Below are 12,303 nucleotides of genomic sequence, written 5' to 3'. Positions count from 1 at the left end.
GGAGGCTGTGTTGGGAGGGTCCTGGAGGGAGACGACTGCTGCTGGTGCCAAGGAGATGAAGGTATATCTGGAAGACGGGGGCCTTATCCCTTGCAGGACAGACCGAGGTGCAGAATCTTGAGGGTCCTTTGGCCATTTGTGCTCAGGGAAGACAACTGACCATCTTTAATTAGAGCGCCTAGGACTGGCTGCCTGTTTCTAAGCCTTGGTTTCCACATCTGAAAAAAACCAAACACAAGACAAGCATATGAACCCTTGACCTGCCACCTGCCCAGCGGGTGAACAAGCAACATGTGTGGAATGTAGAATGAAAGGAGTAGAGAGCTCATGGGATGGAGGAACGCTGGAGGGGAAAATCGTCTGCTGGAAATGAGAACTTAATTCGGTGCAGCTTGTATATTTTCTTTCTTGGAAGTAAGAGTGCTGGGCTGCTCCTCTAGGCAGGGAAACACCTGTGGACTGATACCCAAATGTCTGTTCTTCTTTCTCTCCATCAGCCGTCCAACAGTCAGTCGATCCACCTCTCCACCCACCTGCCCATCCACCTACCCACCACCCACCCATCCATCTATCATCCATCTACTGATTCATTTCACAGCAGTTAGTTAAGAATGGGAGTGAATGGTTGATGCTGGCTTTCTCTGCAGTCTCCTGACTCCAGCATTTCCTTCCAAAGAATCTCCAGGTCAGGAGAGAAGGTGGAGCTTGATCAGAGTGTCAGGAGCTCGAACCTACACCGGTCTCCCCCTTCCTTGAGGTGAGGTGGGACTGTTGAGACCCACTGGAGCCTCCCAACCTCCGGTGAGCACCCCTCCCCTTCCAGGGGCGGGAGCTTCTCATCCTGCCCCTCAGCCCAGCTGGGCTGGGCAACACCCCCTACCTCCACCCCAGCAGGAGACAATCAGTTCTACAAATCCTGGGTGGGTCATTCAAACAGCAAAAGGGAAGTGTGGCTTTCCTGAGTCATCTCTGCACGTGTTCGCTCCCCTTTTGTCTTGACCACTAATAGCTGCCTTCCTGGAAGCTGTCTGGGTTACCTAGTGCGCCTCGGGTGGTGGTGGAAGGGAAGGGTTAAGGCTGAACCTTTGGGGAAGGAGCATCTACTCTGGAAGTGACTTCACAGCGTGCGGCTGGGTGCCAGCGAAGTGCGCCGTGGGAGGTCCGCCGGCGCCTGGGGTCTGCCTGCTGTTGCGTGGGTCCTGGCTGCGGGCACCGCGCGTGGGCGCAGTGGGCTGCCCAGGCTGCCCTGGTGGGCGCGGGCTGCCGGCCCAGCCCTCCTGCCCTGGGCTCAGGATGCTCGCCCTCCGCGCGGTGCTGGGACTGTTGCTCCTGGGGGCGCTCCGAGCCTTCCCGCAGGTAAGGGGGTGACAGGAGCCTGGGGAGGCGCCAATGGACCCCCTTTCTTGCCACCACTGCCCTGAGCCTGGGCAGGGAAGGGCAGGACAGGGACGCTCCACACCTCGTTCCCTGCCCAGCTGGGGTGAGGGGATGCAGGTGACAAGCCACGGGGCCAGAATAGGCAAGTATTCGCTGGTGGGAAGTTGGCTGAGAGGCTAGTTGGGGTGCCTGGGTGCGATGATTCATCCATTCAACATTCTAAGGGTGGAGGGGACTACCTGCAGGGGATGGGCTGTTTGTAGGTGGGGGTCCTGCGCAGATCAGGGGAGGCCGGTGGGGGTCTGGGCAGTACAGATGGGTTGATAATCAGCCTCTCCCAGGGTCTAGGAAGGGAGGGAGAGTTGGTTGTGGGTGATAAGCAAGGGTGAGGGTGCTGGACCGGCCAGATTAGCTTCCCACACATGTGGATTCCTTGCCCCGGAGCATGTGGTGGGTGCCCACCCCTGGAAAACAGTCAGCGGGGGGGCTGTCATCTGTTGTGGGAAGCCCCAAAACTGAGTTTGGGACTGCTTCAGGAAAACTGAGCACTTACCAGTTCCCAGCACTGAGCTAGGCACGGGACGGGGGCGAACTCAGATTCATCAGACGTGGTCTACTGCCTAAGTGCTGAATGCAGGATCTGAAGAGGAGAGAGAGGCCCTGGTGGACCCCCGCGTGGAACACAGTAGGTGCTGGTCAGTGCCTGGTGCATATCCGTATGGAGGGCAAAGAGGAACAATGACAGTCTGTTGGGGGAGGGGCAAGATCCCCCCTTTAATCCTACAGGAAAAAGGGGGCCCACGCTGTGGAGTTCAGTCCTATTCATCCGACCTTAGGGCGGGGGTGGTGGGGGGGACGTGGAGTGAGCATCCGGCAGAAGGAGGGAGATTACAGGTAGAAAACTAGTGCCCCCTACTCCATCTTCAATGGGACAATGTGAGACCCCCCCAACCCATATACACACAACAGAGGGCAGAGGGGGCAGCTGTCAGTGCATAGGACAGAGACCCTGGCTAGAGAGCCCCCTCCCAGCCTTCCAAGCCCTCTGCTGACGACCTGGGAGGGGTGAGAGTTTGGGGTGCCAAGGTCTTGTGGGGAATGGAGGGAAGGAAGGACTGTGGGAGTGGCTTTGTGGGGGGTTTTGCTAGGCTCTGATGGCTGGAGCTCATATGCTTCCTTTCTATAAAGTGAAACCCCTCTTTAAATTAAAAACTAGCATGCATTTAATTACATGTGGAGTAAATGAATATATCCTCAATGCAAAAAGTGGACACCCTGCAGGTAAAGCTCGATTTCAGGGCATCACCCTAGCCTGATCCCTCAGAAGATAGAACCACCATGATTGGTTTGGCTTTTCCTTTGCAGACCTTTACACCTGCATGTCCATATTTATATCGATTCTATAAAAATAAGACTTTTCCATGTGCTACGCTCTGTGGAACACCCAGCTGTGTCTTCACTTGGTTTTTACAATGTTGTCAGTGTGTCTTGGGGGGCTTTCCCTGTGGATACTTACAGATTCCCCCATGTTTAAAATGCTCTCTAGTATTTTACCAAACAAGGGGCTCCATAGTTGATGCATCTGTGTCCCTGACTCAGGGGTGGTAAGTTTCTTCCCATTGTTTTCTGCTTTCTTGCTCCGGCAACTGTGTGGTCCTGTCTGGATGCTTTTGGGAATGTGTGGGCTTCTTTCCCAGAAAAGGAGCTGAGAGGAGTATACAGAGGTGTAGGGTGAAATGTCTTCAAGTTAAAAGATGCCGCCGAATTGCCTCCCAGGGTGACTGGACAGTTTGCCCTCCCATCGGCGGGGCGCGAGAGTAGAGTAGCAACTTCCCCACATCCCAACCGACTTTTGATCTTATCAGACTTTTCATTTTTGTCAATGTGACGGATGAAGAGGGCCATATCCTCGTGTTCATTTGCATTTCCCGCCTACTGGAGAGGCTGAGCATCCCGTGTCCCGCGTCCCTCGTGGGCTCAGACGTGGGTCATTTCTGGACAGGCATTGGGGCACCTGTCAGGGAGGTGCTGCCTCCCCAGCTCAGTACCTGGCCTCATACCCACCCTGACCGACCCTTCAAGCCTGCTCCCACTTCTCTTGTCCCAGGAAAAGTTTGGGAAGTTCATGATTAAAAAGGAAAAACAAAACACACAAAAAAACCCAAACCAGGGCTTGAATTTTAAATCCTTTTTTCTTCGCCATCTGGAGACTCCATCATTTTGTGGTCAGGCCCCTGAGGCACAAATGCTTTCTTATTGTGTGTCACCTTCTGAGAAAGAGACTTACCCTCTGACACCTCATCCTACAGTCTCCCCAAGAGTGGTTTTGTAATGTGGCCCAGGATTACTCGGGTGCAAATCCTGAGAAAAAATTCATTGCTCCACCTCCTCCCCGACTTTTCCATCCTTTTATTGGGGCCCAAGTCCTCTCTCATGAACACAAAACCCCCAGTCATCACCCTCCAGGCCAGCGCTAAGGCTCCAACAAGCCCCCCTCCCCCACCCTCACCCCCATTCCATTCCGGCTCCATTTCCTCCAGCCAGATGTGGACCTCCGCCCTGAATTAGCTGTCTTGTTGAGGAATGTGGCAGTCCTCCCGCTGGGCTTTCCAGCCCTCAGGGGACGGCTGACCATGGGATTTTAGGTGCTGGCAGGAGGGAGGGGGGAGAGGCTGCCCCAATCCTGCCTGGGGGCAGAATCCCACTCTGTCCCTGAAAGAGGGAAGCAGGAGAGAGGGTCCTGATGTGAGCAGATGGAAGGAGGTGCAGGCTGGCCTCTTGCTGTCTTTGTGTGTGTGTGTGTATGGGGGGGAGGTAATTTATTTGATGGAGGTACTGGGGGTTAAACCCAGGACCTCATGCATGCTGAGCACGCACACTACCACTGAGCTGTACCTTCCCCCACCCTGGGTCTGGTGTTAAACAAGGCCTCCCCTTCCCCACAGAGAGGCCCAGAGTCCAGGAGATGGTGGCGGGAGCGTTACTCAGCTTGAGAGCTGTCAGTGCTGGGAGAAGGGCAGCGTTTACTGTAAGTTTCTGCTTCTGCTCCCACTCATATCTGACCTAGACTTGTTTCTTGAGTTGATTGTGATTCATCCTTTGGCTCATACGCACCTTCCTTAACCCTCTCTGCATCTCAAGGAGCATCATTAGAAGGAAAATGGGGCTGAGGAGCGTCTGGGCCTGGGCTGGGGTCTGGGGAGCCTTGGGAGGCTTGGGGATCCTTGGCACAGTCGGTTAATTGTGTCCAGCCTGGGCCATGTGTGGCCTTGTCAGACCTGTGGTGCACTGACCTTGGGGTGGCTTATCTGGGATCACGGTCCCCATTTGCCAGACGAGGATGCAGAGGTTCAGTGGTGGGGGAGGGCCTTGCTCACAGCCCCGGGACTGGTCTGGGGCAGAGCAGGACCTGAGCCCCAGACCTGAGAGACAGACTGTCCAGAAAGGCAGCTCCTGGCAAAGCTGGTTCTCAGCTTCGCTCTCTCCCCCGCCTCCTGCCAGAGGCTGTTGGGGTAGGAAGACTTCATTCCGGAATCTTTGCTGCTCAGGATAGAAAACCGCTGGGTATTGTCAGTGGCCTTGCTGCAGGAGAGGGACTTTTAATATGCCGATCAGTCCAATTACTCACCGAGTGCCTAACTCTTGGGGTCCACTCATCCAAGTATCCATTCATTCATTTGTTCACTCATTCACAAAAATCTTAAAGGGGCAGCTGCTCTGTGCCAGGCATGCCTTTTGTCCCAGGCTGTTCCGGGTGACCACCTAGCCTCTGCCTGTAGGCCTCCGGGGACAAGGCTCCCTCCCCCGCTCCCTCCCTCCCAAGGCAGCTCACACCACCCTGGGCTACTCTGACATCTAGAAGGTCTTTATGATGTGCTGAAATCGGTCTCCGCCAAGCCTCTATGCGCTGGCCCTGGTTTTGGAAGCTGGGGCTGTGTAAGAGATGTCTCCACTTCCTCAGAAATTACTCCCAGCGATGTGAAGGCAGCAGCTTGGGCCCCTCAGGTCTCAGGGCTTCCAGCATTTATTCCTCTCAGGGCAGGGGCTCCAATCCTGCCTCAGCAATTCATCCATTCCACAGATCTTTATCGTGCACCCACTGTGTGCCAGGGGGTGTTCTGTCAGGTCTCTGCCTCCTGGCCTGACATCCTGCCAGACTGACAGTCAGTGGATGGTGCTCCTTGCCATGGAGAGGATGATAACCTGCTAGTGTGAGAGACAGGTGGCTGCCCTCAGTGGGAAAAGCCAAGCGGCCTCTCTGCTGAGAGGTGGTGACATACACAGGAGTGGAAGCTGGAGGAACAGGAAGGAGGCCAGTGCGGTGGGAGTGGCGCGGGTGCAGCAGGGAAGTCGGGGATAACACAGACCTATGTGGACTGCGGGGGCTGGAGGATTTCGCCAGGGGGAGTGACATCACATCCATTTGAACGGTCCTTAGGTCAGTCCACTGGAGCGTGGGTGCAGGGGGGGAGCAGGAGGCCAGGCTGTTGCTGTGGTCCCGGGGAGGAGTGAGTGGAGATGTGCAGACGGGGATGTGCTTTGGAGCTTGAATCAATAGGACCTGCAGATGGATTGGGAGTGGGGGCAGAGGGCAAAGTGGGAATGGGGGGTCCCGTCCAGATCTGGGGGCTCTGCACCTGGTTGAATGGTGGTGTCCTTTATGGAGGTGGGAAAACTGGGTGTCAGACAGAGAGGTGCTTTGGAGAAAGGTACAGATTCTGTTTTGCCCTTGTCCGAGGGTCCAGTGTGGGTTTGTGTGTCAGAGAAGGGACTCTCTGAGCTCGGGCCCCTGATGTGGGGCTCTGGTACCAGAGGAGACTGTGGAATTCCCGGTGCCCCCTGGACCGGGGCAGAGGAGCATCGCCCCTCCCTCCCTGGAACCACCTGCTTCTACCGATGTGGGCCAAGACCCCATATCTTTTGCAGGCCAGCACATTATCATGAACAACTGGCTCCTGCAGCCGGCCTGGGGTTTCTCTGGGGCAGGAGGGGCATCAGTGGGAAGTGAGGAGTAAGCAGCTGCAGAATTTGGACCCGAGGCCCTGCACTGAGGATGATTCCTTCCAACCTAAATGTGGGATCTTCCATTCACCCAGGTTACATTTTATATTAGTTTTCTCTTGCTGCTGTAACAAATTATCACCCAGCTTGGTGGCTTCCAGCAAGACAAATTTATTATCATACAGCTCTGGAGGTCAAAAGTCTTAATAAAATAGGTCAGCAAGGCTGCACTTCTTCTGGAGGCGCTGGGGGGAAATACGTTTCATTGTCTGTTCCAGCTTCCAGAGGCTGTCCGCCCTCCTTGGCTCACGGCCCCCAGTCACGCTGGCCTCTGCTTTCATTGTCACGTCTCCTCCTCTGACTCTGCCCCTCCTGCCTGCCTCTTTTAAGGGCCCCTCTGTAATCACAGGGGCCCACACGATGATTCAGAATAATGTCCCCAGCTCAAGATCCTAAACTTAATCACGTCAGCATAGCCGCATCCACCAGGTCCAGGGATTGGGACATGGATATCTTTGGGATCATTGTTCCACTTACCGCACACTTCATCTTGTCCAGCTGACTCTTTATCTTCGTCGTCATTTAAAAAAAGATTCCTTAATTGAACTATAGTTGACTTGCAATATTACATCAGTTTCAGGTACACAATATGGGGATTTGACATTTACATACATAGTGAATTGATCATCACACTAAGTCACTCACCATCTGTCCCCGCACAAAGTTATTACAATAGTATGGGCTATATTTCCTATGATGTGCGGGACATCCACGTGGCTGATTTCTTCTTTTATAACTGGAGGTTTGTACCTCAGTCCCCTTCATCTATCTCACCCCACCTCCCACCAGGTCAAGTCTTTTTGGGGAGACAGTAGAGTTAAAGATCGGCCCGCCGGGTTTCTTCCCTGCTTCTGACACTTACCCTAAGGCGTTCTTGGGCAGGTTAAATCACTTCTCTGGGCCTTGGTTTTCCCATCTATAGAATGGGCGTGATAATAGTAGCCACCTTGTAGGGCTGCTGTGGGACTATATGGGATAAAATAGAAGAAAAGTGCAGAAAATAGCTCCTGGCCTGTGGTGAGGGCTGTGTAAAGGTAAGCCGTTATTTAGTGTCTGTTGTATGCTAGGCATGTGGATACAGGATGAAGGTGAGCCAATTACAGTTTGTGCCCTCGGGGGAGGCAGCACGGGACGAGGGACACAGGCCAGTGTGACAGTGCTGTGTGGAGAGTTCTCCAGGCCTGCCGGAGCCCACAGGGCCCCCGTCCTCACCTCGGCCTGGGTCGGTGGGGGTGGGGGCTCTGGGGAGGAAGGGAGGGAGGAGGTAGCCAGGCTGCAGAGTTTGGGACCGCAGGCCCTGCACCGAGGATGGTGCCAAAGTCCTCACCGACATCTGGGTCAAAGGGCGCGCCAGCAAGGGCGTTTGGGGCGGGCTTGGGACTTGCTCCTGAAGCTCTGTCAGCAGGTTTCATCCGGGCTTCCTGGGGGCTAAATCCCGGAGGCATCGGCTCTGCTCTGTTTCATCGCCCGTGGTGGGGTTCCTGCCCTCGGGAGGTGCATGGTCTCCTGAAGTGGGTCCAGCCCTCTAGGACTGTGAAAACCCCCAAAGCCAATCTTCACCTTCCCACCCAGGACACATGCTTTCTCTGCTACTGAGTCAGGACAAGGGGGGCTGAGAGTTTCCTCTGTCCAAACAGTCTGGGGGACCAGGCCCTGGCCTCTGCCACGTGTAGGCTGGGAGCACAGAGGTGCTCATGGCAAGAAGCCGGCAGCTGGGCTGATGCTGTGGGCAGCATCCCGGGCACCTCCAAGCACCACTGTGGGGCAGACCTGCTGCTGGCGTCCCACGGTGGCTGGTGCGGCTGGGGACTGTTAGTCCAGCGCTGGGTGGATTTCAGCACACCTGAGGTATAGTTAAGCATGCGCGTGGACACTTGCTGCAGCCCCAGAACTTTCAGGAACACCAATCTGAACAACTGGCTCCTGCAGCTGGCCTGGGGTTTCTCTGGGGCAGGAGGGGCATCAGTGGGAAGTGAGGAGTAAGCAGCTGCAGAATTTGGACCCGAGGCCAGACCTTGGTAACATTCCTTGCCTCCCTCATCCATCTCCTCTTATATTAGCTGCTCTACAACCCTTAGTGGCTCCCTATTGCCAAGGGCAACATTTCCCAAAGTCACTTCCAGGGAAGTTGTTCCATGAGGAAAGGCTTCTATAGCCAGCTAAGCCTGGGGAACAGTTTGTCTCTCTGAGCCGTCCCCCCTGCCCCCCCTTTCTTTGAATCAGGGAGAAAGTAAGCAGATAAAAGACTCTGAGAGGCCCTATGATTTAAAATGGAAACCTCACAAATGGAATCCAGTAATTCTTTGTGTCTTGTTTTTTTTTGTTTTGCTTGCCACCTGCTGACGTCCTGCAGAAACAGCATTTGCTGGAACGCTGTGTGGGAAACGAGAATTCAGTGCAGACTGTCTGGCCCTGAGTCCTGGGCCTCCTCTCCTGTCCGCACTTTCCAGCCCATCAGATCCCTGACTGTCCCACGGCTCTGCTCTTTCCTGCCTCTGCACCTTTGCTTCTGCAGAGCCCTCTGCCTGGGATGCCCTCCCTTCAAAATCCTTCAAAAAAAAAAATCATCAAAATGGAAGTTCTTCTCCTCCACGAGGCCCCCAAATTAGTTCTTACTCCGCTTATCTCGCGATATTTATGTTTTTCTGCTTTGCAATAGTGATCCGTGTATTTTCCTGATCTCACCTGCAGGGGTCCCCTTCCTTCATTCATTGCACGGACTGCCTCCCGCGTGCCTGTTCTGGGGGCTGTCTGCACGAAACCTGACTGTCTAGGGTTGGCCTCTGTGTCCCTCCCCGCCAGCGCCTCATCCAGTGTCAGCGGGCCTTCGTGGTGGAAGGCACTCAGGAGAGGCCCTGTTTTCATGTCTTTTTTTTTTTTTTTTAATTTTGTTGGGGGGAAGGTATTTAGGCTTATTTATTTATTTTTTTGATGGAGGTGCTGGGGATTAAACCCAGGACCTTGTGCATGCTAGGCCTGTGCTCTACCGCTGAGCTAGACCCTCCCCCACTGTTTTCATTTCTTACTGTGACTGTCATTCCCACAAAATTAGTGGCTTAAAACAATACAGATGATTTTCTTTCAGTTCTGTAGTTCAGAGGTTCCAAAATGTTTGTCCCTGGGCTAGAATCAAGGCGTGGGCAGGGCTGTGTTTCTTTCTGGAGGTTCCAAGGGAAAATCCGTTCCCTTGCCTTTCCAGCTGCTGGAGGCCACCTGCAGCCCTTGGCTTGTGGCCCCTTCCTCTGTTTCACGCCAGCAGCTTCACATCTCCCTGACCCTCCTTCTGTCACCGTCTCATCTCTTTCTGACTTTGACTCTTCTTCCCTCTTGCATTTTTTAAGGACCCTTTTAATTACATAGTGCCCACCTCCCCGGATAAATCAGGATCATCTCCCCACATCAAGGTCCCTGATTAGCAGCCTTAATTCCACCTACCACCATAATTCCCTGTTGCCTTGTATGGTGACACATTCATAGGTTCTGGGGATTAGGTCTTTGGAGGGGGACTCTTTTGCTGACGCCGGACCCCTTCTCATCTTCTTCTGTCCCACGTGGAGATGCTCACTGAGGTTGACGTGATTCTCTTAAACTTCATCTCACAGAGGGTGTTCATCTGTTCCTCCTGCCAGGAGCTCCAGGCTCTTTCCTGTGCCTCCTTCTGTATCTGCGGCCTATGGGTTTTATCTCCAGCTGTGGGGCCAGGCTGCATGGAGCCATATACACTCTCCCTCAGTTCCCCGGAGACACAGGTGAGGGATGCAGCCAGGGCCGGGGCAGGGACAGACTGTATGCCTGTGGAGGTGTTTAAGATCAGGGAAGAGGATGACTTCAATTTCAGGTAATCTCTTGGTCTGGAGCTCAGGTGAACCCTCAGGGTGGAGAGAGAGGTTCAGGTCCCCCAGGACTAGGAGATGGCAAAGCCCAGCCAGTTGGCAGTATAGCCTAAGGCTCACTCAGGAGCAGGGCTGTGGTCAGTGGAATAATGGTCCCTTAAAATGTCCACGTCCTCATCCCTGGAACCTGTGAGTATGTCACCGTACATGGCAAAGAGAACTTTGTCGATGTGATTCAGGGCACAGACCTTGAGATGGGGAGATTAGACTGGATTATCCAGGTCCTCACACAAGTCCTAAAAGGTGGAGAAACTCTCCTGGCTGTGTTAGAGGTGATGCAGAAGAAGAGAGAGATGTGACAGGAGAAGGGCTCGACCCACTGTTGTGTGCTTTGCAGATGGAGGAAGGGGGCTGTGGACCAAGGAAGGCGGCAGCTGCGAACAACCTTAGTTGACAGTCAGCAAAGAGATGAGACCTCAGTCTTAACCATAAGGAAATGGATTCTCCTCTAAAGCCTCCAGCAAGGATGCAGCCCTGCCACACCTTGATTTTCTCCTGCTGAGACCTGACTTGGACGGGGGTGATCAGGGAGGGGACCCTGAGGAATTGGCATGCATGAGTGAGGTCTGAAGGATGAGCTGGGGTGCACTGAACCAGGGGAATGGGGTGGCCAGGGGACCAGCGTGTGCAAGGCTGCTGGAGGGAGGAGGGGAGGGAGGGGGTGTGAGTCAGGCAGGAAGATGGCTGGTGGCAAAGGGCGCCTGAGGTTGCACAGGCCAGATGGGCCAGGGCTGGCCTGGCAGGGTCTCTTGGGCCACTGTCAGGGCTTTGGGCTTTATCCATAGTTTAGTTGGAAGCCATCTAAGTGCCTTCAGTAGGGTGGAGGGGAGGAGACCAGATCTGTGTTTTTCAAAGACTCCCCTGGTGTCTGCACTGGGAGTGGGGTATAGGGGACAGGGTGGATGTGAGGAGACCTTGGATGACCATTCTCAAGTCCAAGTGGCAGGGAGGCTGGTGGGTCTGAGGGTAGAATTGGAGCTTAAACAGGACTAGAAATGCACAGCCTGGTGGATAAGAGCCTGTGCAAGATGGCTCAGGCCACATTCTGGCTCTAACACTGCCTTGCTGTGTGACTTTAGGCAAGTGTCTTAACCTCGCTGTGCTTCAGTTTCCTGATCTATAAAATGGGATAGATAGTAGGTGGAGAGTGTGGCCTGGGATTCTGTATTTCGAGTGAGTCCCCAGGTGGTGTCAGCGCTGCTGGCTCAGGCACTCACCTTGAGTAAGGGAGATGTGGAACCCCTGAGGTGGGGACGGGGTACCCTTCCCAGCTCTGCCCAGCTCTGGCCCCTTTGGGTATTTTGCATCTGATCTGACTCCTCCATCCTAACCTCTCCCCGCTCCCCCAGCTCTAGACTCTCTGCTCCTACAGGTGTGGCCCAGCTCCTGATCGTCCCTGCAGCTGCGACCAGGTGGGGCTTTTTGAAAGTGAAGCTTACCAAGTTTTGCAGAGAAAACCAAACCAACTTGAAACTAGACAGGCCTAGAAATGGGAAGGCTTCAGGCCACTCTCTCACTTTATCTTGATGCCACTAAGGCTGGCCCGCAGGCCGCTGGTTCCCCAGCTCACCACCCTGTGGACACCTCACTCTGCCTCAGACCTGTGGGGAACCCCACCCAAAGCTCCCCTCCTGGGCCTCGGGCTTCCCCCTCCCACTCTCCCCTTTCCGACCCCCCTTCCCCCTCAGGCTGGGGTCAGAGCGCAGCCCAGCTGTCCCTCCCCGTCCCCCAGGGACAGCAGGAGCTGAAGGCCCGCCCCGGGTCTGGGCCTATGGCCAGTGGGGCCTGGCAGGGCCCTCACAATTCAGAGGCTGCCGCAGGTGCCAAGGTTACTGTCTCCTCTGTCAGGAGCTGGTGTGGGTGAAGGGCCCATGCGAGCAGGGAGAGGGGGACCACAGCGGGTGGGAGACTGCCAGGCAGAGGGAGGGCAATGAATGAATGGGCTGGGGGTGAGGGCTGGGCCTGGGGCGTG

The 12,303-nt window shown here is 54.8% G+C and overlaps 1 protein-coding gene across 4 annotated transcripts in view; it reads left to right on the top strand.

The window, feature by feature from the left end:
* Positions 1–1,084: 1,084 nt before the first annotated feature.
* Positions 1,085–12,303, top strand: part of TNFRSF8 (TNF receptor superfamily member 8) — a 64,006-nt gene continuing 52,787 nt past the window's right edge. Inside the window, exons 1-2 of one of the 4 annotated variants that reach the window (XM_072975368.1) lie at positions 1,306–1,356; positions 4,323–4,405. In XM_072975368.1, the coding sequence (XP_072831469.1) occupies positions 4,343–4,405 (63 nt within the window). In that variant the 5' untranslated portion in view covers positions 1,306–1,356; positions 4,323–4,342. Of the gene's footprint in view, positions 1,357–1,724; positions 2,063–4,322; positions 4,406–12,303 lie in introns of those variants that run through there. The other 3 variants (XM_072975370.1, XM_006197020.4, XM_072975369.1) reach the window with 3 other exon arrangements.

The sequence above is a fragment of the Vicugna pacos genome, chromosome 13 (genome assembly GCF_048564905.1).
Source record: "Vicugna pacos chromosome 13, VicPac4, whole genome shotgun sequence".
Taxonomy (NCBI): Eukaryota; Metazoa; Chordata; class Mammalia; order Artiodactyla; family Camelidae; genus Vicugna; species Vicugna pacos.
This window is presented reverse-complemented; position numbering and strand designations above follow the sequence as displayed.